The sequence below is a fragment of the Pogoniulus pusillus genome, chromosome 22 (assembly GCF_015220805.1).
Source record: "Pogoniulus pusillus isolate bPogPus1 chromosome 22, bPogPus1.pri, whole genome shotgun sequence".
Taxonomy (NCBI): Eukaryota; Metazoa; Chordata; class Aves; order Piciformes; family Lybiidae; genus Pogoniulus; species Pogoniulus pusillus.
The window spans coordinates 19,853,810-19,879,867 of record NC_087285.1 but is presented as its reverse complement, the minus strand read 5'-3'; the positions used below and the strand labels follow the sequence as shown (position 1 = coordinate 19,879,867).

General features: G+C 46.0%; 1 protein-coding gene across 2 annotated transcripts in view; it reads right to left on the bottom strand.

Moving 5' to 3' along the window:
- The window catches only part of ADAMTS2 (ADAM metallopeptidase with thrombospondin type 1 motif 2), a 232,305-nt gene extending 212,745 nt beyond the window's left edge, over positions 1 to 19,560 (bottom strand). For both annotated transcript variants that reach the window (XM_064162100.1, XM_064162101.1), the window contains exons 1-2: positions 19,404 to 19,560; positions 18,059 to 18,420 (exon numbers count right to left, since the gene is read on the bottom strand). In XM_064162100.1, the coding sequence (XP_064018170.1) occupies positions 18,059 to 18,420; positions 19,404 to 19,491 (450 nt within the window). In that variant the 5' untranslated portion in view covers positions 19,492 to 19,560. The remainder of the gene's footprint in view (positions 1 to 18,058; positions 18,421 to 19,403) is intronic.
- Between the last annotated feature and the right edge of the window lie 6,498 nt (positions 19,561 to 26,058).

Genomic DNA, 26,058 nt, shown 5'->3' with positions numbered 1-26,058 from the left:
AAATGCATGCACTGCTTTGCCATGGGAAACCTTGCCACAATGAGGACAACAAAAGGTTACATCTCCACAGATTCACAGAATGTTAGGTGCTGGAAGGGACCTCAAAAGCTCATCCACTCCAACCCCCTGACAGCAGGGTCACCTAGAGTAGGTCACACAGGAAAGCATCCAGGTGGGTTTTGAGTATCTCCAGAGAAGGAGAATCCACAGCTCCCCTGGGCAGCCTGTTCCAGTGTTCTGTCTTGCTCACAGTGGTTTATATGGGCTTCCTATGCCTGAGCTTCCACCCATTGCCCCTTGTCCTGAAGCTATTCCTGCAGCTATCACATTGTGGGAAAGTAGATTGAGCAACAGGACTGTATTTGAAAGATGCTGCCCACAGACACTTGTTACGTGGCTGGCACCGCCTCAGTGGTGCCAACAGCTCTTTGTTGGGCTGCTCTGAAGAGAACTCCAACATGATTAACCCATAAAGGCTGTTTGGTCAGACAACATTCAGATGTGATCAAGAGGTGCTCAGATGGCCAGTGCCTGACTGAGGAAGGCTCTGCTCAGTGGAGCAGTCACTGCTGTATGTAGCAGATGAATTTCCACAACCACTCTAATGAAATTCACAGGAGACAGCACCAGCTATTTTTATCATGTGGAGAGAGAAGAGGTTTCTGCACTTAGCCTATACTCTAGTCACTGCAGAAATTAATGAACCACAAAGCAGGCAAGATGATACTCTGTAAACAGGGATATGAAACCTTCTTCTGATACTTTTGACCCATTTTGGCAGTACCAATCAAGCCACACAAAGCCACTGCATCACCTCTCACAGAGCAGCCTGCTTTAATTGACTGGCACATCAAACATCAAAGCTTCCTGCAAAGTCTGACCACAGAAATCACATTCAGAAATCACATCCCACCAGTGCTGACTCAGCAGCAGAGCCACAGAATGTTTTAGATTCCTAAAAGCCCAAAGAGGAGAACCAAACTGGGGCTGTTGGTTTGGGTTTTTTTTGTTATTTCACATTAGTCCAGCCCAGGCTGGGAGACAACTTTCCCTGAAAACAGCTCTGGTAGAACACTAACAGAGACAGAAGAAAGTTCAAAATGAAGATGGGAGGTGCTTCAGTCCCTTCTGGGCTGGAGCTGTGAACCCTTCCCATGGAATCAATCACAGCAGCTCTGGAGGGGACTGTTCTGCAGCACATGGGACCACTGGTGATGTCTCCAGCTCACTGCTCCCATCTGCCCAGTGCCTCTGGGCAGCCCTGACTCACCTCCTCCCATCACATGTACTGGTTTATGAGTGCAAGAAGTTCAGGTTGCTCTCAAATGGAGTCAGTGTCCCAGCCTTGCCCTGCAGACCAGCACTGAGGATAAATGGGGACACTTGCTTCATTCTCCCTTCTGGAGGTACTAGTTAAAGGAGAATATTCACTGAACAAGGATTTTGTTGTGAATAGCCAAGAAACAGTGTCTCCTGCATAGGCTACTCGTCAGCTACTCTCATCACATCAGCTCTCCAGAGCCAGAGCATCCCTGCTGACACTGATCAGCTCTTTCACCTTTTTCTCAGCTGTCCCTTCCACTCCTCCAAAATGTTTGCAGATGACACCAAGCTGGGAGCAGGTGTGGATCTGTTAGAGGCTAGGAGAGCCCTGCAGAGGGACCTGGACAGGCTGGATGGGTGGGCAGAGCCATGAGATGAGACTTAACAAGGCTTGACTTCACAGAGTATTTCCAGGATCAACCTTCTTGTTTTCTGTAGCTTCCCTCTGAAGCTGTGGCTAAATGCAGCAGATACAGTCCAGGAAGAAAAAAAGAACCTCTTTTATTAGGGACTAAGGCAGGTCCTTAATGACATCTGAGCTATAATCAATACCTGAAGGGTCTGGAGCAAAGGTAGATACCAGTCCAGCTTTTGTCTCTCTGCTTTGCCCTTGCTGTTCCCACTTTACCAAGCTGGGAAACATAGACAGGGACTGCAAGGGTGCTGAAAAAGCTGATGGAGACCAGCAAGTGAACAATAGGACTCTATCAGACCTCAACAGCCTGCACTCCTCCTACAGCCAATGGCAGTACTAACAGCTGTCTTCCTTGTCAGTAGGGCAGAACACCCCAGCTCCAGCAATATTCAGCAACATTCAGCAGGTGCTTCAGCAAACGACCCTGAACTTTAAGAGAACCTAGTTCTTTAAAGGGCTAGCCAAAAGGCTGGCCAAGCAGCACCAAGCCAAATGGGCAGCTTTATGACAAGAAGCTCAGTGGGTGTTTGCCTTGCTATACTGTGCTCCTTCATGGACTCTGCAGCACCACAGTGAAGCTCTAAGGTCAGAATCAGAATCACAGAATCAGAATCACAGAATCAACCAGGTTGGAAGAGACCTCCAAGCTCAGCCAGTTCAACCTAGCACCCAGCCCTAGCCAGTCAACCAGACCATGGCACTAAGTGCCCCAGCCAGGCTTTGCTTCAACACTTCCAGGCACGGCGACTCCACCACCTCCCTGGGCAGCCCATTCCAATGCCAATCACTCTCTCTGACAACAACTTCCTCCTAACATCCAGCCTAGACCTCCCCTGGCACAACTTCAGGCTGTGTCCCCTTGTTCTGTTGCTGCTTGCCTGGCAGAAGAGACCAACCCCACCTGGCTACAGCCTCCCTTCAGGGAGTTGTAGACAGCAATGAGCTCTGCCCTGAGCCTCCTCTTCTGCAGGCTGCACACCCCCAGCTCACTCAGCCTCTCCTCACAGGGCTGTGCTCCAGGCCTCTCACCAGCCTTGCTGCCCTTCTCTGGACACCTTCCAGCACCTCAACATCTCTCTTGAACTGAGGAGCCCAGAACTGGACACAGCACTCAAGGTGTGGCCTGACCAGTGCTGAGTACAGGGGCAGAATAACCTCCCTTGTCCTACTGGCCACACTGCTCCTGATGCAGGCCAGGATGCCATTGGCTCTCTTGGCCACCTGGGCACACTGCTGGCTCATCTTCAGCCTACTATCTATCAGTACCCCCAGTTCACCCTCTACTAATTAGAAGTAGCCAAAAAATGAAACTCCACTGAAGCATCCCAATGCAACTTCCAAACTACTCAGAGTTTCCAGTTCGATAAAATGTTTCAGTGCTTTCTAACCCATGTTCAGCTGCTCTCTTTGAATGCTAACAACTCCTTCATGAAGCACTGTATGAAAGACCAGAACCTCCCCAGAGGAGATGGAAGTCATTCTATCTTCATCATTCCCTCAAAGGATACTTTAGAGCATTGCACATTTGTCACTAAAAGCACCTAAGACAACAAGCAGCCTTCATCTCAGAGGTTCTGCCTGCAACTCTTGTCTTTTTCAGTTAAGATTGTGATGTACTAACAACAAAATTAAATCCAAACTTAAAGATTTGGTAGACTGTAAGAGGGAAGAGCTGCTTTGTGTTTGATCAGAAGTTGCAGCAAGCTGACAATCACTAGGTTACTAAAGATAAGATCCAGGGGGAGCAGGGCTTGCAGGTATGCGCATGAGCAGTAGGGAAAGGTGGGATGTAACAGATTCCAAAACAAAGGAGGAACTTGGTTCTCCTTGGTTCAGAATGCTGGGATGCACTGGACACACATCACATCAATGCATTTAAACCAAGAGCATGGGCAGGTGAGCTGGAGCAGAACAGCCTGACCACCATGCTGGTGTGGTTCCTGCTGGGGACGCCTACCTGCTGAGCCTCGGGATAGAGCTACTTGGGATTGTTTGTCATGTCTTATTCAGCACTGTAGTTTCTCCCTATGGCTGCAGCAGGTGAGCCATAGGTATTGTGTATATACCTTTCTCCTCATGGTTCTAGTGTTTAAGCTAGAATAAAAGCATTGAAGCTGTACCCGGAGAGGGGTGCCCCCATGTGACAGCGCTCCTTGGTCCCAGAGACCTCACTGGAACAGCAGAGTCATTGCAGTCTTCAACATTGTATTAAAGCAATGGACTTTGTGGCATGGTTTGATCTAATAAGTCTCCAGTGTCAGTTACAAGTGGACATAATATAAACAAATAGAAAATGGAAAGAGAAATAAACCCAACAGTTTCCCATAGTGGGATTGCTGGAACACGCTGTAGGGTTTGGAAGCAGTTATTCAATACTCCAAAACTATGTTAAAGACTGCATGGGGTTCAGTTTGGAAACATGACCTAGGCACAAACATTTCTTAGATCCACAAAGCAAACATCTCTTTCAGTCACCCCAAAGGGACACAAAACTGCCAGGAGCAGCTAAACCCTTCAAAGACTCAAGTGTATCCACCACAGATTCACTTCACATGGCTAACATCAGATTTGTTCAACAGCTCTGCCAGTGGTGTGATGATTTCTACATGCCTGCACAAGAACATGAAGATGCCATGAAACCAATCTGCTCATTGCTGCCCAAGGACTCAGAGAACTTTCAAAGACCCTGGGATCCCTGCTTTCCTTCTCCACTGCATTTTGCTGTTCCCAAGGATGTTAACAAACCTGGGTACTTGACTTCACGTTAACAGCATATACACATTCCCAGATCCTGTCTGCCCTGCTCCCTCTCAAGAAGGAATGGAACTCTTTCTGCAAAGCATGGCAGCCTGCAGTCAGAGGCCAGAGGAGGCCATGTCACCCAGAAGAGTGTGAAAGTGTCTAATTACATAAGGCCAGGTCCTCAGCTAATGCAAAGTGACAGAGCTCCCAGAAATCCATAGAGACACGATGAGGCAGATTAGCAGAGGTTTGGCTCATTATAATTGAATAGACCCAACTTCGGTTTCCCTATCTAGTGACAGATTGTTGGAATCCTGACCACCAGAATCTCAGGGGGCAGTGGAGAGTTGAAAAGAGATTGCATCAGGGAAAGTAAACTCTGGTTTGGCTAGAAGCGTATTTACGAGCCAGGAGTTTCAATTAGCTGTTGCTGAGTTATCACAAAAGTCTGTTGAACAGATGTGCAATTAGAGTTTTTCTCATGTTGCTCTCCCTCATGACTTGGATTTTTTTATTGGGGGGGGGGGGGGGGGGAAAGTATCTAGCATTTTTGGGGAGGGCTGCAAGTGATGCCAGCTTTACTGAGGTCAGACTTAATAATCTCAGGCAGGCAGAGAAAGCTCTTCCCATTATCACACCTCCAATAGTGCAGAAGCAAAATGGGGCAACCTCACTAAGCTGGAAAATCTTCCTCCTTTTTGGCCCCATCCTCATAGGAAAAAGGAGACAGAAGAGCTGTCAGAATGAGCCTGCAAATTCAAGGCAGCTGGAATTGCCTCATCCTCCTGGCATGGATAAGAGAAGGGTTTCTCCTCATCCCTCCCCCTTCCTTAATGCATCACCTCTTCTGTGGTGGGGATGTGGTGTGAGGCAGAAGGGGAAGAAGGTTTAGCAGAGCTATTTCAGTTTTAGAAGCCTGCAGTTCTGCCCTGCTCATCCAGCATGTGGGATATAAACAGCAATGGAAGAAGCTGCACTTGAGCCTCTCACACTCACCTCCCTGCCACCACCACCACCACACTAGCAGACAGAGAGCAAGGTGAAAGACAAGGTTATGATGTGGAATACTCCATGGCCTGATTTCTTTCCCATACTCTTTGCTAATGGACCTGCCTGTGAAGCCAAATGAAGCCAGTGAAACTAAACTCTGTCCATAAGCTTTGGAACAAACCCAAAGATCAGCTACTTGCCACTGGACCTCCCAGGTCTTTACTCTGGACATAAAAATTGACATAGATCTGTTTTTTTTATTGGGTGATTCTCTGCTGAGATGAATGCAAGATTCTACTACATATTCCCAGGATCAGCATTTTTATTCTGTTTTATAAGATGTGTATGATCACTGTTGGCTTCAGTTTGACTGCACTGAACCAACAACTTTATTTCCATAGTAAATTCATTACCCTTTCCTACTGCAGAGTTTAAATTCATTCAAAACATCTTGTAAATCGTCTGGTCTTTCTTTGCTTGTCTATTACTTACCCAGACTGAGCTTCATATTCCTCTTTCAGAGTAGTAAATCACCCTTTGATTAATCACATTTTTATACTTAGTGCTTATGTCAGCCTTAATGTGCCATAACTTTGCAAACAGATGCAATTTTGACCGACACCTCCAGCATTTACTTGAGGATTACACATTTGGGCTTAATGATGAATGGTGGATCTGCCATTTTCACAATGAAAACTAAAACTCTTAGGATACTCTGATTTCCAGCTTTGTTATAAATCTGAAATCCCTCCAAATTCACCCCTAACACTTCTTCATCCCTACGCTCTTTGTGAGTATTGAACTGAGGTGGTGTAAAATTCATGCTTTTGGCGGTGGGGGTGGGGGAGTTGTTCTCAGCAGGTAAAAAGATTGCAACCTCAGGTGGGTTCACACTGCTCTACAGAGAGGTGTTCTGAAAAGTTTCAAAGGCATATTTTTTATCTAGCTATTCCTTTAAATATATGAAGATTTGAAGATATTTTGAGCCTTGCAAGCTCCCAAGCCTGCCAGCTTCCAATATAACTCCTGTCACGCGAGAGAGCGCTGGCACGTGAAAGACTCTTGGCCCAGCTCAGCTGTCTTCATCATCAGGTAGTGATTTATTTCTCAAAGACTGTTTTTTAAATACATTCTGGTTTGCAGGATGCTTTCCAAACAACATCTCACATTCCTTCCACAGCTCCTCTGCTTGGGGAAAGAGAAAATATCCAGCTCTGAAGAATCAAGAAGTATATTCCTCTGCTTATGACTTAGATGAACATCATTTACCTGAACCCCACAATTTAAAACAAACAAAACTGATACAAAAAACAGTAGCCACAGCCTGTGCTGCCACCTATCCTGAGTTAATCTCTGCCTTTTCTGCAGGCTCCTTTGCCACATCCCAACTACATGAATGGGTCTGCCCTTCAGTTGCTGTAATGGCCACGGATATTTGCCCTTGCACCAGCCTTGGGATCATGGTAAAACATGAAAGATGCAGCATCTGCTTAGGGCAAGTATTTGATGTTAGTTCTGTCTTTTGCATGTGGGGGGGACATACCAGAAAGTAGAAAGCTGTGCTTCCTCCTCTTCCCTTATAAATTCTATCATTTTATTGTATTTGTATTACAATTTAGATGGTTTATTACTGTGTTTAGCTCTTCCAATTATATGTATTTGTATTACAATTTAAATGCTTTATTACTGTGTTTAGCTCTTAAAAAACTCCCAAGAAAACAAATCTTTTCTTTCCTGATGGACTTGCTGTGTTATTTTGTCTTTCTCCATCCTATCCTGTACAATATTCACTGCATCATGCCAAAAAGCACATAGTCAGAAGCACAGCTTGAAAAAGAAACTTCTCCTGTGGACTCAACCATGCAGGAGTAGCACTGAATCTGCAGTCCCTGCCTCTCTGGGCGTGCAGTGTGAAGATGCCTTGGGATGGGTCTGCCTAAGGGGGCTAATACATGCCCAGAGCTCCACTAGACATGCTGGAAGCTGTCCCACAGGGCACAGAAAGAGAAAGCAGGACAAAAGCAGGGACAACAGCAGGTGAGAGATCTACACTCTGGGCTCTTGCAGAAACATACTGTACTGAATACCAAATTCAATCCCTCCTACCATTTCATGGACTGCTTCTTGTATGTACCATAAGTGACAGGGTAAAAGAAGAGAGGTCAGGAAAAGCTGCTGACCAGCCTGCTCACCAGCCATGCAGGTTCTCCTCCAGGTACATCAACTTCATTACTGTTACAGTGGCAGTAAATCACAAAACACATTAATAAAGGCTTAAAGATCCAGGGTCTGCATCAAGATGTGGCACGGTGCCATCCTAAAACCTCAGAAAGATACTTTGCTTTTGCATCTGTTGAAGACCAGTGACAGTGTTGATTATATGCCAGATATTTCCTGCTCATTTTCTTGCTTTCAAAAGCTTGTAGAAAGAGTTCACCTTCATCAAAGGGCAGTAACAGCTGCTACCTATAGTCAATACACCTAGTGAAGTGAAACAACTTAAATGCATTCAATTAGCTTTAGCTAGTTACAGGTAGAAGAAGCTCTCCCTATCCATGAAGATACCAGTGATGCTCAACAACTCTTTCTCATGGCATGGTTAATTTCATGCTTAACTTCAGCAGAAAATAGATTGCAATCTGTCCCCTGAGGTCCACAGGGCTAGAGGTTAAATGCTGGGAAAAAGTGAGCTGATCATATAATGAAATTCAAGCACAGAGATGGCAACTACAAGAAAAGTTAAAGGGAATGACAGGAGGGAGGAAGCTAAAGTAGCTTTATTTATAGCTCGCCACAGCAAAAGTGATAATATTGTTCTTTGCAGGTGTAAAAGTCAGAAAGTTACTATGGGCTCTGGGCACATTCAACCTCTGTATTCTCCATGGAAAGCTGCACAAGTGAAGAATTAATTGTATTTATTTATTTTGAAGATAAAGGTCACAGTGCAGCAATAAAGAGGCAAAACATTACCTTTGACATAAATCAATATAAAGAGAATAAGAAAGAAGATCAGCCTGAAAGGAAGGCTGTTAACTGTTAACACACTTAGGACAGCCAGACCAAAGGGTAACAGGTTGTACAAATGGGATTTCAGTTTGAGCATGGCAAAGGCTTGGCAAATAAAGAGATCAGTAGGTACAGTCCTACAAGTCAGAAGAAATCAGACAAAAACTCCAAAGTATATAAATGAGTGATCAGGAAAGGTTCTCTCCGTGGGGTCAGAGAGCCTGAAGGAATGCTGAGGTTACCTCGTCCAGTGACTGAACCTCACCCACGTGAGGGGCTGCCAGCCCATGTAGCAGATACCAGCTGACAAATGCTGTCAGAAGGACACCCAAGCAGAGACCCCATCTCTTGCTTTGCTGCTATCATTCAGCAAATTGAGTTTCCCTCTCCCTGCTTCTCTCATCCTCCCTCCCACCATCAGAATGACGCTTCTCCTCCCTATGCCAGCAAATTCCACTCCTTTCTCTAATCCCACAACACTCCCCTCCAATGGAGGTGGAATTTTACTCCTAAGTACAAAAAGAAATCTCAAGCAGAGGTACAAAACACAGAGCCATCATCCACCTCTTCCACAGAGCAGAACAGTAAGTTTGTCCAAAGCTGCAGTTCCAACTTCTGATGCTCAAAGGCACAAGACAAGCTCCCTTAAACAGACCCATTTCAAAATCAGGAGAATAAGGATGTGGTTTTACAAAAGAGCTTGAGTCTATCTATTACCAAAGGAGCAATCTGACTTTTCTCCTCGAGCCCAGCTGAGGGCATTCCCACTTTCATCTCTTTGCCTTATAAAAATGTCTTTTCTCACCCCACAGAGAACCAGTTCAAGCAGCTAAACTGACAGGCAGTAATTTACTGGTCTGGCCGCTCACTCCCTGGGTTAACACACAGTGGAGTAAGACAAGCAGGGTGCCAAAGCTGAAGAGGAATGGGAGCCCAGGACAGGAAGGCAGTAAAGGATTACCCCTCTGAGCAGCAGTGATGTGTTAAGGGAGACTCATCTGCACTATAAAATGACACCTTCAAAACAACATATTTGAGATGATCGTCACCAGCCTGGCGATTTTTGAGACTCCAAGAAGCACAACTTGAGTCTTTTTCTTGAGAGAAATTCTTACTTAAAACCCTCCCTTTAAACAGAAAATAGTTACTTAGGGGGGGGAAATTAATGCTGAGATTGACACTTTTGACCCCAAGATCTGAGGAAGGCACCAGACGTTTTGAAACCTGGGAATAACTCAGCAGATCTATAGCAGAGGCTGTGATTTAGAGATGAGGAAGCAACGTGCTCCTCAGCACTTGAAGAGGACACTCTTCTTTTCAATGTTACAGTTTAATAGAACAGTGCTGAAAATAGAGTGTGAAATGTGGGCCTTTCATTTGGCAGACTATTAAAACTGGGAACCCGCTGTGTCAAGGCACTGCAAACAAAGATGGATTTCAAACACACACAGATAAAGGGGCTAAAGAAACCAGATGTGATGCGGGAAAGAACTTGCTGAAACTTTGGAAGAAGGAAAGCAATGAAAGGTGAAGGTGAGCTGAAAAAGACAAAAAAAAGAGGGTGTGCACATCAGAGCTACTCATGGGAAGCAAATGCAAGGTTGTGCAACCCCCTACAAGAGGCTGAAGACCTGCTCTGTGGCTCTATTTTAATCAGACTCAGTATGAGAGGCATCCTAGTGTGCAATTAAGTAATGCCACGACCTGCTTACAAGGCAACAGCCACCATTAACAAAAAGTGCTCAGAAGTAGGTTGAGTAAAATACTAATGTGATCTGTAGAGATAAAAGACCTCCTGCTCCAACAGCTGGAATTCTAGTTGAGCCCAAAAAATATTTTCCAAACTTCTGTAGCAAAAGGCAAACATGGAATTAACTCAAACTGTGGCAATCCCTTGCCACTTGCAGAAGTTTGCACTGTTAGGCTCTCAGAGAATACTGGGACCCCTTGTTGCACCATGAGCTGGTAGCTAAGCAAACTAATAGTTTTTGAGGGACACACCTTTGGAATCCAAAGAGAGAGAGACTTCTCTAAATAGGTGCTCTGCTTCCCCCCAGAAATTAATTCTGACCTTAGCAAAACTAGTTACTATCTTTGGGGCTCTTACGCTTGGAGAAGAGGAGACTGAGAGGTGATTTCATCAGTGTCTATCAATATGTAAAGGTGAGTGGCAGGAGGACGAAGCCAGGCTTGCTTGGTGATGCCCAATGACAGCACAAGGGGCAATGGGTAGAAGCTGAAGCACGGGAAGCAAACATGAGGAGGAACATTTTCCCTATCACAGTATCACAGTATTATCAGGGTTGGAAGAGACCTCACAGATCATCAAGTCCAACCCTTTACCACAGAGCTCAAGGCCAGACCATGGCACCAAGTGCCACGTCCAATCCTGCCTTGAACAGCTCCAGGGACGGTGACTCCACCACCTCCCCGGGCAGCCCATTCCAGTGTCCAATGACTCTCTCAGTGAAGAACTTTCTCCTCACCTCCAGCCTAAATCTCCCCTGGCACAGCCTGAGGCTGTGTCCTCTTGTTCTGGTGCTGGCCACCCGAGAGAAGAGAGCAACCTCCTCCTGGCCACAACCACCCCTCAGGTAGTTGTAGACAGCAATAAGGTCACCCTTGAGCTATGAGAGTGGCAGAGCATTGTTAACAGGCTGCCTGGGGAGGTTGTGGAGTCTCCCTCTCTGGAAATACTCAAATCCTGCCTGATGTGTTCCTGCATTATCTGGTATAGAAGTTCCTGCTCTGGCAGGGTGGATGGACTGGATGAGCTTTGGAGGTCCCTTCCAGCCCCTGACATTCTGTGATTCTGTGAAAACAGAAAAGGAGACATCAGGCATATTTTCTTGTATATACATGGTTTAATATTCTGGCTGGAAAATTTGCTCTTGTGTGGTCAAAGAGAAAGTACAGCTGAGATACTACTGCCATGAGGAGAATGCAACACCAGGTTAAATAGGACATAAGCAAATACCTTTCTTTTATCCAACGGCCTACAAACATACCACAAAGACACCAGTTTTGATTGCCTGAGGAAATTCTGTCCAGATGGTGTCCACCTGTATGATGAAAATGGCTTTGCTCTCAGACAAAAGGTAGGTGAGAAGATCATGGAATCATAGATCCATGCATAGGAGACCCAAAAGAAAAAAAAATAGTACTTGCTGATGAGAGAGTCTGATTTAAGGACAGCAAAGTAAGGATAATTTCCTCCAATCAGAGGCTGAATCACAGTGTTTACACTTTCTGCATTTCAGGATGGGACTTTTAAAAGGGAAGTCTGCAATTTACACAGCAGAAGAGGCTGTCCAACTAAGCAAGTGCTGGCCAGGCACATGGACAGCAGAAACCCAGAGAACGGCTTAGGAAGCAAAGCCTCTGCCCTTTATGCTGATATGCTGAAGGCTTAGGCATCCAAACAGCTCCACTGCTTTCTGACAGGCAGTGTGGATCTTCTCTACCACATGTGGGGATTGGGATGGGGTTGGGAATGGGGATGGAGATGTGCGGTCAGGCTGATTGTGCTGAACTCTACAAACATGCTTGGCTTAACCATGGAGAGATCCCAGCTGAATCCAAAAGACCACATGGGATAATGGAGATCTCATTCTGACCATCCAGAGCAAGAGCTGCTGTTTTCTAAGAGAATGGCCTTTAAACTTTGTTCTGTACAGTGTCACAGGAACTATTTGCATTTCTTCCATCACTGTATTGTGCTTCTACTCATCCTAAAAGCAAAAATCCCACAATAGATTTTCCCATTACACACACACACACACACACACAAAACAAAGAAAGAAAACCAGATGGCAACTTTGGTTTGCTTTTGTTTTCATTTAAAGAGAAAATGCTCCCAAATTTTAATCCACTAAAAATGAATGCAACCCAATCAGAATGTAAATACTAAGAACTTAGCATAGGGGAAAAAGAACCAATTTCTGGACTTATTTGTAGCTGACATCTGGTTTAACTGTCAGGCATTCAACCTGACCAGACTTTGAAGATAATATTGTGCTACCTTGAGTTCTGCTTTTTTGCTGCATACAACCCAGTGTAATCCAAACACCAGACAGAACAGAAACTGAATTGTAAATCCATATGCAAGCAGTAGATGGATGTCTAAAAGGAAAAATAACACCATTACATAAGCAGGTTTGTCTTCTCCTGATGTATTCATTGTGAGCAAATCCTTCATCCTCTTAAGCAGGTGAATAACATAAACCATCTAAGGTGAGTTAGAATCAGCTTCAGCTCTGTGGCCAGCTCCAAGAAAGCATCTCTGTCAGGGAGGTATTTCAGAATATAACCTTAAACCTCACTGAGTACAGAGAGCTCAAGTTCACACTCAAAGTGAAGCAAGATTATACTAAACAAGAAGAGATTTCACAAGGGGTTTAAGTGTCTTCAGGAATTCAAGGTCCTTCCCAGAGAGTGATTGGCATTGGAATGGGCTGCCCAGGGAGGTGGTGGAATCCCCATCCCTGGAGGTCTTCAAGAAAAGACTGGATGAGGCACTTAGTGCCATGGTCTGGTTGACTGGCTAGGGCTGGGGGATAGGTTGGACTGGATGAGCTTGGAGGTCTCTTCCAACCTGCTTGATTCTATGATTCTATGACAGTGCCATGGTCTAGTTGATTGGCTAGGGCTGGGTGCTAGGTTGGACTGGATAAGCTTGGAGGCCTCTTCCAACCTGCTTGATTCTATGATTCTATTCTAAGGAACACAGCAGGAGGGATGGGGGTAAAAGTACCCCAGGAAGATGAGCGAGTGTTTCACATGGGTAGTTGGAATTGCTCTTAGGAAACACTATTGACCAAAACTGGAACCAAGTTGCTACATTAACAACTTACAAATTAGATTATATGAAAACACTCCTGTGAAATAAAGACTGCCAGAAATTAAAATATTCCATTATCTGAGTTTGAAACATTACATACTGATAGACATAATAGAGAGCAGAAGTCTGGGGACAGCTGTCAGCCATGCAGTGACAGCAGCCAAAACACTAGACAGCTCCTGAAGACTCAAGACTGACTAGCAAGGTGAATGGATCACCAAAACTCCAGGCAGGTCAGCCCAGTCCTGCAGTCACTGCTAGTGCTGGGCACAAGTCTAAGAAGTACTGCTGGCAGCCCAAGCATTTCTAGAAGCAATAGCATCTGGGCAAGCAGCCAGGCACCAGGCTTCTCTCAAACGGTTTGCAAGGGTTGTCACAGCACACAGCAAAGACTGAAATGTTGTAGAGCAAACCCTGCCTGTTTCAGCACACAAGGAGAAACTCTCATGTCCATTATGGCAGTAACGTGACTATGCCTTGGTACCTCCAGACACATGATGGTTACAGTTGCATAAGAAAATACACAACCATAGACATCCTGCAGAGCTCCATTATGGCTGCTTCTAATAACTCTCCATTTAATGACAATAGAATGACATTTTTGGAGAGCTGATATTTTAACTTCTAAAAAAGGGAGAGGATTTTACTAATGAAGCTGTGCTAAGGCATCATGTTATGTTACTGGAACTGGTGTTCCTCTTCTTGCTTCAGTGGGTGCTAGACTATACTGATTATTCAACCTGAAGCTGTGATCCTCAGTCTCCCAGGATCCTGACAGTAAGTCCAACCCTACACTGCAGCCTAATTTAATCAGGTACTCATCTTCCATACCTGATGTGGTGCTGGTACTGTGTTTCTCTTTTATCTGCTTGCCTTTAAGCACCCATTTTGGCTGACAGATTACTCACATTAGGAGGAAACTGGGAGTTTGTCTCTTAAGTTCCACAACCAAACACTCATCCTGTCAACCCCAAGAAGACCTTTTCAGCACAGCTGCTTCAAGCACTGCAGAAGTATTTATCTAAATAAAACATTCAGATGCATAAAGATCTCTTGTATGACAGCAGGTTGAGCTGCTGGGGTGAAGAAAGGGAGTCTCCACAGTTCAAGCAATAATCTGGAAGGACTCCCATAATTCTAACTATTTATTGGTTTATGGCCTTTTTAGAGCCTCCAACCACTTCTCCTTCACAACTAACCCTTGGAGAGGACAGCCAGCTCCCTCATCCTGCAACCACATCCACAAGTAAGGATCTGGCCAAGGACCAAGAACATACTCAGAGTGCAGTATCTTCCACAACAGTCTGCAGGCCACAGACAGGTGTCCAGGTTGCTTCTGCCCACTCAGTGGAAAATTTGTTTGAATGCCATCATGGCAACCAAGATGATACCAAGTTGTCCTGAGTAGTTTTATCTGAACTAAGACAGTTTTCAGAAAGCTTTTTTTTCAACATGGTAAAAAATCAGATCTACAGTTCAGAAAGATGGTTAAAAAACCCTACAGATTAGCTTCAACTTTCCAGTGACTTCTAAAGACCAAGTGCTGGTCCAAAAATGCACCCAGACTGCATATAATTCAGAAGTTCTCTTCATCTAATTTGTTTTTAGGTCAATTAAACTAATTTTACAGAAGATTGAGAGGACCTAAACTAATCCCAGACAGGTCATCAGATAATTCTGTATCTGCATTCATTGAACCTTTCCATTTTTCAGAATCACTGCAGATTAAAAACCTTCATCATTTATACAACAGTTCAAAAATCTGTTTCCAGATCTACTGTTTTCATATAAATGCCTTCCAACAACTTCTCATTTTGGCAATACCAACACCACCAGACAGACTCTTCTTAGACAATAACTGGAAAATAAGACACAGTTGGCAATAAAGCACAAACCAAAGGGGATGTTCAGAGGAAATAACATCAGGAGTTGGCAAAGTGGCAGATGCATGCACTGACTTGAACCAGATTCAGTCAACATAAGTTTGCAGTGTCAAGATCAAAACTATGAAGCTTCAATTTAAATATTACTTCAGCCCTAATGTCTGGATGCTGTTGTAGATATGTCCAGCAGGGATGCACAAGCTGGATGCTCACCAGAAGCACAGACAGATGTCAAATCACTTTCAAAAGCAAGCACTTCAAGAAAACACTGGGAATTAAATGATACAAGTTTATAACAAACAACTCTTAATATTTATCAGTCGACAAATCAGTTGTGGTAGGATCATAAAATCACATTTAGGTTGGAAAAGACCTTTAAGATCATCCAAATCAACCACTGCACCATGTCTATCTCCAGTGTAATCTAGAAAAGGAGTTGGGCATACTTAGAGTACATTAGAAACATTGGCTAAGGCATGTAGGGAGCTTAAAGAAAATCCATGATGCTATGGAATTTCTCCAGTGAAGTAAACTAGGTGTGAAGAAAAAAAAATGGATGTAGAAAACTGGCTGCAAATAGCCTTACACCTATCTTCACTCACATCTGACCTGTCAATACATAACATAGTGCCTGAGAATAACCCAGTGAGTGCTGAGATGCTGCTGACAGTGTGTGGCTTTAGAGAATCTTCAACACTCCTTGAAAACACAAAATCAAACAAATAAAGCAAGAGCTGTTGAAGTGCAGTTTCATTTCAGTGGCTTAGTTGCTTGTTATTGCTGTCTGTGCACCAGTGGCTTTTGAGGAATCACTAGCATCACTTCTTGGAGTTCATGTGATTCTATTGATATCGGTTTCAAACTCCTCCTCCACAAGAAAGAAACTGAGATGGAGGGAATGGGCAGAGAGGGAACATAGTACCCAAGGGATTTGAGTTCAATTTGTTTTTCCACAACAGATTTACTGCACAATCTCAGGGAAATCATTATGGCCAGATGCTTAAAGGTACTGAGGTAATGCTTCCTGCAGGAAGGTTCAGTGACCTGAGCAAAACCAAACTCTGCCCTGCAACATTTACAATGTAGATATGCACTGGAGGAAACAAGTCATTTCCAAATGTATTCACAGAATCACAGAAGTCGTTGTGCAGTGTGAGAACCAGAGTGACATCCAGATGAGAGTATGGCAGCACCCATACTAGGCCACTTCTCCTGCTCCTGATGGAAACAAAAATGCTGGAAAGAGGCAGGCACACAAACCAAAAGTCTTTTGGCAGCTTTCTGGATCTCAGCCATGTGTAAGTGCCATTAAACCTATGCCTGGCTTCACTCCTCTGCATTTGAGAAAATCCTTAGAAATGCAAGAAGAGCAATATTTTATAAACACTATGTCACTGACACTGTCTTGGACCCTTAGAGCCTTATCCATACTTTGGCTTTAACTCCTGTTACTTGTTATCATAACTCTCTTCTTCAAATACAAGGAGTCCACACTCTGGCTAACACTAGCTGGAAGAAGGAACAAGCTCCCCCACTGTTCTCATCAACACCTGTGCTGATGAGAAGAGCACAAGGAAAGCAGTATCCATCCACAGCATCTTCCTCCACCTTTCAGCATTGATGAACAAGGAAAAAGAGCTCTGGCTCCACCCCAGTTCTGCACTAGTCAGAGCAGCTAAGTTTTGCCTTACACAAAATTATCTGTGCTAGTATGTGGAGAGCAAAGAACTCCTGCTTCTCCTCCAAAGGCAGGCCTGCAGGCTCCCGCTTTGCGTTCTGAGTTGCTCTTCTTACTCAGCCCTGGTGTTTCTCTCAGCCAGCTGTCCACATCAAACAACTGCAAACATTAAAACCTGCTCCTCAAAACAGGAATGTGCACAGCTAGGAGAAACCACAGGAAAGGGAAGAGTAAGGGGAAAGGTATTTGATTCCCCTCCATCCTCAAAGAGCCAACATACCATCTCCATACATGTTATCTTCTTGGCACAGCAATTGAACAACTTCCTATGATTAAATAAACAGAAATACAACTGACTCATATTGGCTTTTTACGCAGGGAACAGAATGCATCAAAGTTAAGCAAGCTTAAGATTATGAACTCTGAAGGATATGGCAAGAAAATATTGTCTGGATAAACTGTTCATTATGAAGAATACAGGTCCCCACTTCTCACTAAAAAAAAATGCTGTGCAACTGAAAGTATGACAGTTTAGGAGGTCAGGGACAAGCAGGTAAAATTTGACTGCTGAACCTGTGCTCCAGAAGGGAAAGCTGCAGCAAGGTCTAACACACAGCCTTGCAGAACATATCACAGGGAGATAGTTCGCTTGTAAAACTCAAACTCTTTTGGGACTTGCCATCAATCACTTGCTCAGGCAGTGAAACTCACTGAGTGAAAGATCCATGCAAACAGCCTCGGAATAAATTAAAATTTTCCAGGGCCAAACTGTATTTTACCTATCAGATTTGTTCTGGGGCTGTCCAGGACCAACTCTTCTAAAATCGCCCTTTGCAGCCTGACAATGAAGAGTGGAAGAGGACGCTGAGAACATGCCATTTCATCCTCTGTTTCAAAGCATCAGACACCTTAAGCAACTTCACCACAAATCAACACAAATCCTGGCTTCAGCTGCTCTGTTTCTGAGCAGCTACCACAGAGCATGTGCTCAAACTTCTAGTGCCACTGTCTGTAGAGAAGTGCCTGGTGCAGCACAGCTATTCCCACACAAGGGAACATTAGTTAATTTGCATTCACAGTTACCATATGAGGTGTGAGTTTCTGACAGTCCACACATTTATATTTAAAGATTGTAGGAAATTAATGCCATTATCTTTGATACAATAACAAAAGGAACTTACCAGCCCATCACAATTGCTGATAGCGACCGAAGCATTTGGCAAATCAGTGATATCCCCAACATAGAGGCAATTCCCATAGAGAGGCTCAACATGAGTCTCATCAGAGTCCTCCTGCCATTCAACTGTTGCTCCAGGGGCCACGAGCCTGGAGTTTGGCCGCAACCTGAAGTGAAACTCTCTTCCAAAAACAGTGACATTGTAAAATATTTGCTCGTTTGCTGCTTCGTGCTGCGAGCCCTCCACAGCTCTCCTGAAGCGTGCTTTCGGTGGTCCAGACACCAAGTGCGATAGGAACCTGCCCTCTGAATCGGTGCTGGTGGGGATGACAAAGCTGTACTCCTCTGTATTCCTCAGAACTGGGTCTTTACAGGGAGAAAGCAAGAGAGGAGAGAGACACTAGAACTAAACATATCCTTATGCCACGAGATTTTTATTCCATTATTCATTAGTACAGCAGACACTTACATAAGGCAGATGGACACTGCACTCCGTACATGCACTTCATTCAGCGGCATGAAGTATGCAGAGTTCATTCAAACTTGCCTTTTGCTCCCCAAAACGCCAGACGGCTGCGTGAGCCGCCCCGCCCAGCAGGGTCCCCGCGCTCCTGCCCGTGCGGTGGGTTGCCGCTACCCTTTGCCCACCGAGCCGCACCCGGCTCCCCTGCCCTCCCCGTCAGAGCCCGAGCCGCCGCGGGGACTTCGGGGTTGCCCGGGAGGTCAGCGATGAGAAGCGGGCACTGATCCACTGCGGGACTGTTCGGAGGGGCAGGGGCATGGCTTGCAGGTGACAAGCTTGCAAAAGGAAGGTTCGCCCCTCAAACTACCCCTAGTGCAGAAGAGATGACTCGGAGGGTGACGGGGACGCCCCGGGCAGCGACCGACACCGGTCGCAGCGGTCACCTCGGGAGTTGTGGACCGCGGCGATGGCTGGGGCAGGGAGGAGGAGGCGGCAGACGAGCTGCCATGTGCTCCATCCCGCACGGGGAACTCCAGGCACCAAGCCCTGCCCGCCGGCCCGCCGGGGCTCGACCCCTCCGAGGGGCGGGAAGCGGGCGGCGACGGGGCTGCGGGTACCGGCGCAGCGCTGTCCCTGCCGGCGGGGCTCCCGCCTCCCTTCCGAGCCGGCAGCGCCGCTGTCCCCGTCCCCGCCTGCCGCTTGCAGGAAACAACTGGAAACCCGGCAAAAGTAGCCGCAGAAGAAGTTCAAGGGGACTGGAAAGCCGCCGAGCCACCAGCCGCGACTTCAGACGGGCGGGTTGCAAAGGCACCGGCCGGCGGCAGCGGGGCAAAGCTAGCCGCCCAAAGGCGGCGGGGCGGCCCCGGCGTCCCGATGGGAGACCTACCTCTGTCCCCGGGGCGCCGCAGGGCGCCGGCGGGCAGGGAGAGCGCGCAGCAGAGCAGGAGGCAGGCGATGCCCGCGGGAGGGTCCATCGCGGCGGTCCCGGCCCGACGCGGGGGGCCGGCGCCCGGGCTGCCCGCAGCCGACCGAGCACCGAGCCTCCCGCAGCCGGGGCGGGCCAGGCGGCAGCGCCCCGCTCCGCGCCCCTCCGCGCCGCTCAGCGCTGCCCCGCGCCCCGCCGCCCGCGCATTCGCCCAGCCGCAGCCGCAGCGGCAGTGGCGGCCGCGCTCCCGGCTCGCAGCGAAGCAGAGACACCAGGAGGCGGCGGGGGTATAATACTGGAAACACAGGGCGTGCAGGAGTGAAGTCAGGCTGATTGACAGAGGCGCTGCCACACGGCGCAGCCGGACCGAGGAGAGCGGGGACTGCCCGCCCTGCCGCCCCGCAGGGCAGCCCCGACCGCCGCACCGCCCACGCGGGACGGGCGGTCCCGCTCCCCGCCGGGCTTCCCCAGCTGGGACCCTCCCGGCCCTGGGGACGCGCCGGAACGGGTGCTGGGAGTCCATCAAAAGCGGTTTGGAGCAAAAAGATACACCGATACGCCGGCACGCACACACGCTCCCCGCACACGCACACCGCCGGGCCCGGGAGCTCCCGGGGCGCTGCGGTGGTTTCCTGCTACTGAAACCCACGAGCTTCGCGGTCTCGGCACCAGTCCATGAGCTGACATGGAAAGTGGTCGTCAAAAGAACACCAGAGCCAGGCTAGGCAAACTTAAGGCAACCTCGGGCACGAGTTCAGTGTAAGTCTTTGGTTTCCCGTTGAAAGCAAGGAGCCAAATGGAAGTGCCACCAGCACTGGCAAACCTTCAGGAATCTTTGTCTTATCCGATAAATTATTCTAAACAGCCATTTCAAGAGGAAAATTGTTTGGACTATTCCCTGATAAGACTGAAATTACTTACTGCAAAGCCATCTTACATTAAATATCTGCCAATGGAGAGACAGACCCCGAAAGCTTTCAGGAATACTATAAATATGATCTAGAAGAAGATTTTTGTAAATAATTAAATAATCCAGAGTGGCCTTTATGGAAAAAAACAAGTTCTATTTGTTTCCATATGGCCAGGATAGATGCCATGCTGCTTATTCCTTTCAGATAATGTAGATATTTACTCAGCTGTTACATTATCAGGATCATTTGCTGGTTTCACCACTTTAACCTTGCAGAATCTTCATGGCTCTCCTTGTGCTCTCACTGCCCTCACCATGGTCTTCCCTACCACAGGCTGTATCTGCATGTGTTATACCCCTCTGGAAATTTGCATGCAGAGGCTTATTGCAGGAATCTGGTCCTCTGCCAAGAAATTTTCCTGGGTATCCTTGACTATTTTTGCTCCTGTCTGACTGAGAGTCCAATTACAACCTTCCACCCCTGTGTTATGGACACAACCGAGGGGTACAGAAGGAGAGTAACCCCTAACTAGTACCGCTGAGTGCTACTGACTAGGTTTTATGGACCCCAGAAGTGAGCAGTTACAGCAGTACAGGATTTTCTGCTTCCTTCATTGGTTGTTCTGGTTTGGTTTTCTCATTTTTTTAGGTTAAGGATAAGAAGGGAAAAGATTGTTCTGAAGAATGGAGCAGATTCATTTGTACATAACATTCAAACATCCCTTTACTTATCATTTCAAATGACCTCTGCTTGTGACTGCTGTCTGTGGCAGGCTTCCCCCAGTTCTTCCTTTCAGTTTGCTTTTCTCTTGGCTTGTTTTTTGTTTTGTTTTGTTTATGAGCCCATATTGAGCAGCTTCTCTTGCTTAAAATCTGATAGACTTTCATCAGTACACAGCTGGTAAAGTTCCAACTTTGTTTTTATTGGACTTGTATTTTAAGCTGATGATGTGGCTTTTTTATGTCACATCCATCCCCTCCTGCTCAAATTGAAATAACTTCTGCTCATAAACTTGAAAGGGAGAAGGGTTGGCCTGATACTTGAGATTAAACTTCTTATTTGTATAGGATGCATCCAGAAAAAATATAAGGAGGCAAGAGTATATTATGGAAACACAAAACAACCCAGGCAGTAGTTCTACTAATTAAGATGGTTTTTTACTCTTGAAAATAATGGGGGGTAGAAAATATGTTTTAATATGGCTAAGGGCATCACAGCAGAGTAATGATGTAAACAAAAGGAATCAGTAACTGCCTTCATGTAGATGGAGTTGGGGTTGTTCAGTCTGGAGAAAAGGCTCCAAGGAGACCTTATTGTGGCTTTCCAGTATCTGAAGGGGGCTACAAGAAAGCTGCTGAGGGACGTTTTAGGGTGTTGGGTAGTAACAGGACTGGGAGGGATGGATCTGAGATAGAGGGGAGATTTAGATTAGACATTAGGAAGAAGTTCTTCACCATAAGGGTGGTGAGACCCTGGAACTGGTTGCCCAGGGAGGTGGTGGAAGCCTCATCCCTGGATGTTTTTAAGACCAGGCTGGATGTGGCTTTGGGTAGCCTGTTATAGTGGAAAGTGACCCTGCTTATGGCAGTGGAGTTGGAACTAGATGATCCTTGAGGTCCCTTCCAATCCTGACAATTCTGTGATTCTGTGCTTTCTATATTGAAACCAAGTTCTCTGTGCATGTTATCATGGGGCCAAGACTGAAAAGCTCCAGGAGCTGGTGGACCTGGTTTACAACCACTTTCACAATTTCAGACAAAACAAGTGGCAGACAATGGAGCCAGATCTGCAGTTGGGAAAAGCTGTGCTTCCACTGTACTGGCTGGAATAAATCCTGATCCCCCACTGAAGTCAGTGAGAGTTTTGCCATTGACTTCAACAGAGCCAAGATTTTCTGCAGTGGGTTTATGATGCCAACTTAGACCAACTGCGGATGTGCCACATGGCGCAGCAATGCGCCCGTTATCCTTCCAGAGGAGAAGTGGATCTGTTTGACCCTGAGGAGGAGGTCCAAAGCATGCCAACCACTGCAGAGCCTGGATGAGAGAAGAAAATTCAAGAAGTTCTGACATTGCTGCTTTTACACCACTATAGCAGGGAAGTTCTGGGGAATACCCTCCTCAAGACCAGTTCTTCCCCGTTTCCTAAACTGTTTGCCCAAGGTACTTGACATGGGCAGCTCTCCACAGCAGAGCCTTGGCCACAGCATTCTCCAGCAGGATGCTCCAAGTTGCTTTAGAATGAACTAGAAACCCTCAACATGAAATGTATATTCCACTGCATTACTTACTCATTGTCCACAAACCTCTAAATTAATTGATGTGATTGAAATCTCATCATGTTTATTTTACCGGATCAAAGGGAAGAGGATGAGATACTGCAACTGTGCTCTGATAGCTTGATCTGAGTGTATGTTTATGCTGCTGCCAAATACAACTGCAACCACACAGATGTTTGCCTTTGCTGGAGACAGGCATATAGAGAAGAGAAAATGGTGCTGTGTGTCCTGAAAACACCCAGTCTGAAGAAAGGTGTTCTAGCAGCTGATGCTGTATACCCAAAGTAGCTTTAAACAAGGTACCTTGAGCTACAAACAGCACTGTAACTGAACCAATCTGGAGTTCAGCACAGACTGCCTGGGTATTTACTTGGATTTGCAGATCTTCTTGTCTGTACCAGGTTTGTGCTATCAGTTCATGTTCTAGCTAGGGTAGATCTGTACAAACTGCACTCAGACCTCTCCTGTGGAAATGTTCTCTCAATATTTCATTTCGCTTAGGAAAATGAAAAGATCCTAAGCTCAAATCACCAGCTACTGCTATCAAAGTGTTCAAATCACATAGTGTTCAAATCACACTGCAGAGAGAAACCTTGTATCTGAGATTTCTAAGACCTCTTGCTGTTTTCAAGGGGAAATCAGCCTTTTCCCTGTGTTAGTGGAGACGCTGGACTGCAGCATTGTGCCTTCTCCAAAGGGGACACCATCACCCGAGCAGGTAACTCATTCTGCTCGGAGCCTGCATGACCCAAAGCAGCCCAAGCTCTTATGCAAGAGCTTCCCCAGGACGGCGAGTTCTCATTTCTGACCTCCTTAAGGGGAACAAGACACCTTCCTGCAGAAGGACAGTGCCTTGCCTGCGTTATGTTTCTTACACAGATCATTGTCTTCACTTGCACCCTTAGCTTGCATGTGTACTTTGTGGCTGTGCAACATTATAAAGATTAATACATAAAGAAGAAAAACTAAACCATCATGCCAGTTCTTTTCCTCCACAGTTGACATCTCCATGCTCTCTGTTGTTTGAAGCCTTTTGCCATTACATGGCAGTATTGTGTACTACCTAGAGAAGAACTGTGTACTTAAAGCTGATTTTGAAGCAGTGTATGCTAAAGAGCAGTAAGCAAAGCTGAAACAGTTCTGCCTTTCCACTTCTTTACCTGGGCACAGTAACAAAACAATCCATAACATAGAAATTAATTAATAACTAACCAGCTCCTTTTCATAATTTGACTTCCACACCTTTTGTAAGAAAGGAAGTGCCAAAAAAATATTCTAAGAAAAATAAAGGGACAAGAAACTAAAGCAGCAACACCCAGCCCGGACACTTTGATTCCTGAAGTAAGAAATAAAGTAATATAAAAAACATCTTCAACTGTTAACCAACAAAACTCTGCCTACAATAGCAGAGCTCCTGCCTGGCTGTAAAAAAAAAATAGGGCTGCATCCTCTGCTTGCTTATCCTGAGATTTCTGAGAACCAGCTCCTCAGCCCATACCAGATGTGCTCAGACTGCCCAGGGAGGTCCTCATAAGACTTGAGTGATTCTAGTGGGACAGGAGCAGCACAGGGCATGTCCTGGAGCTTCGGGGGCCTCAAGGGCAGAAATTAAGCATTTAGATGGTGGTTTTGAAGCTGTTATTGTTGGACCTACAACTTAACTCCCACTTTAGCTATCTGAGATTCAAGTGTACAGTCTTCCAAAACAGCATAGAGCAGCAGACATTGCTCCCAACCTTGCTCCATGTGTTAGTACTACCCATGTAGGGTGTGCAGCCTGGGGTGGTAAAACAACCAGGCTGCCTGCAAATGGCACAGGCCAGAGATTCATTTGGCAGATGCTGGCCACATAGGGACTAGCCGTGGACACCTTGTTAGGACTATGTTCATTGATAGCACAAGTTCAGCCTCCTTCTGCACATGGCCCAAAGTTCCTACCTAACCACAGACTTGCAGACATGTGAGTTTGCACTCAGGGAAGGAAGTAACAGAACTAGGGAGATGGACCCAAATTTTCTTCACTTTCCTCTGTATTTGGTTCAGCCACTTCATCCTGATCACCCACAGTAAATATTCCATTCTAGTTCCTCTTTACATTTTCCCTGTCAGTGTAACACAGAGAGTTTCACTGTTTCCACTTCTTTCCCTAACCACCTGTGTTTAACTGCTGGTGTCATTGTCTTTTGATAAATAGTGCAATCCTTCCCCTACCTTTTCACCTTGATTCTTTCTCTGCAGATTTATTGCCTCGCTATTAATATTCCAGCCATGTGATTTATCCCAGCATGTTCCCGGAATACTTGCCTTCCCTATATAAATATTTGAATGATCTTAATTTCAACTAATTAGGACTGGGACATTTGATTTCCCTCTTGAAGAATTCTCATTTTTTACTAACCAGTTCCTTTCCAGTTTGCAAGATAATGCCTGTTTTGAGGGGAGAAAAGAGAGTCACTGGATGAACCAAACACTTTTTCAATACCATCCTGCCCTTCTTCATATTGCTCCTGTCAGTCTGGTGCCAAAATAACTCTTCTAGGTTTGAAATCTCAGAAACATCAAATGCACAGGCAGTGACAATGAAGCATTCCTATCTTGCCTATCCATGTGCTTTAGTTCTTACAGACAAATTGTCCTGGAAGGCTAATAGGCCTATTAGACTGCTGGCTTGCCCCACTCTTTTGCTGATGAGGGAAGCAAGGATGCAAGGAAAACAAAGGCTTGGACTACTATGTCCCCTCCCAAAGCGATAAACAGGTACCCACAGGTGTTTAGGTACTTGTTGGGGTCTTTCCCAAACACAGGTGAGCAAGCCCTGGTTTCACCTAATACAGTCAGTTTGGCAAATGCCATTTTGATTGGTGAATCTCTGTGGCCAAAGGAACCATTACACTTGGGCCAAGAATGGAAATTAAGCTAAGTTCAAGCAGCTGAGTTGCTTCTGCCTTGATGCCTCACAGAACTGCCTCTTCCTTGCTGCCTCTGCCTCACTGCTCTTGGACAACATGTTCTCCTCTGCCTCAGGCTTCAGACCAGCTTAGCCCTGATGTTTTGAGCTTGAACTACCTGGAAACTTCAGTGTCTTAACTTTCCCAGGAGAAGGCATTTAAGTGCCTCACGACATTGGCAAGAAGTGCCACTCTCATGGTGCTCTCTGCACATCTGCAAGACATGCTGCCTGCACCTCTGCAAACCTCCATGCCAAAAGGAACCAGGATCAGGCCAGAGATCATCTGCCTTTTTCCCTGCACCATGGGAAGATCTGGAAGCATCTCAAGGGCCAAGCAGTTCCAACACTGCCACAAAGGAACCAGGGACTAACTTGAAATTTCTACTCTATCACAGTGGAGTAGAAATTTCTACTCCACCACAGACTTTCCCTAGGGCTCTGGGCTGCCTTTTATTTGTAAGTGAGGCAAAGACATTT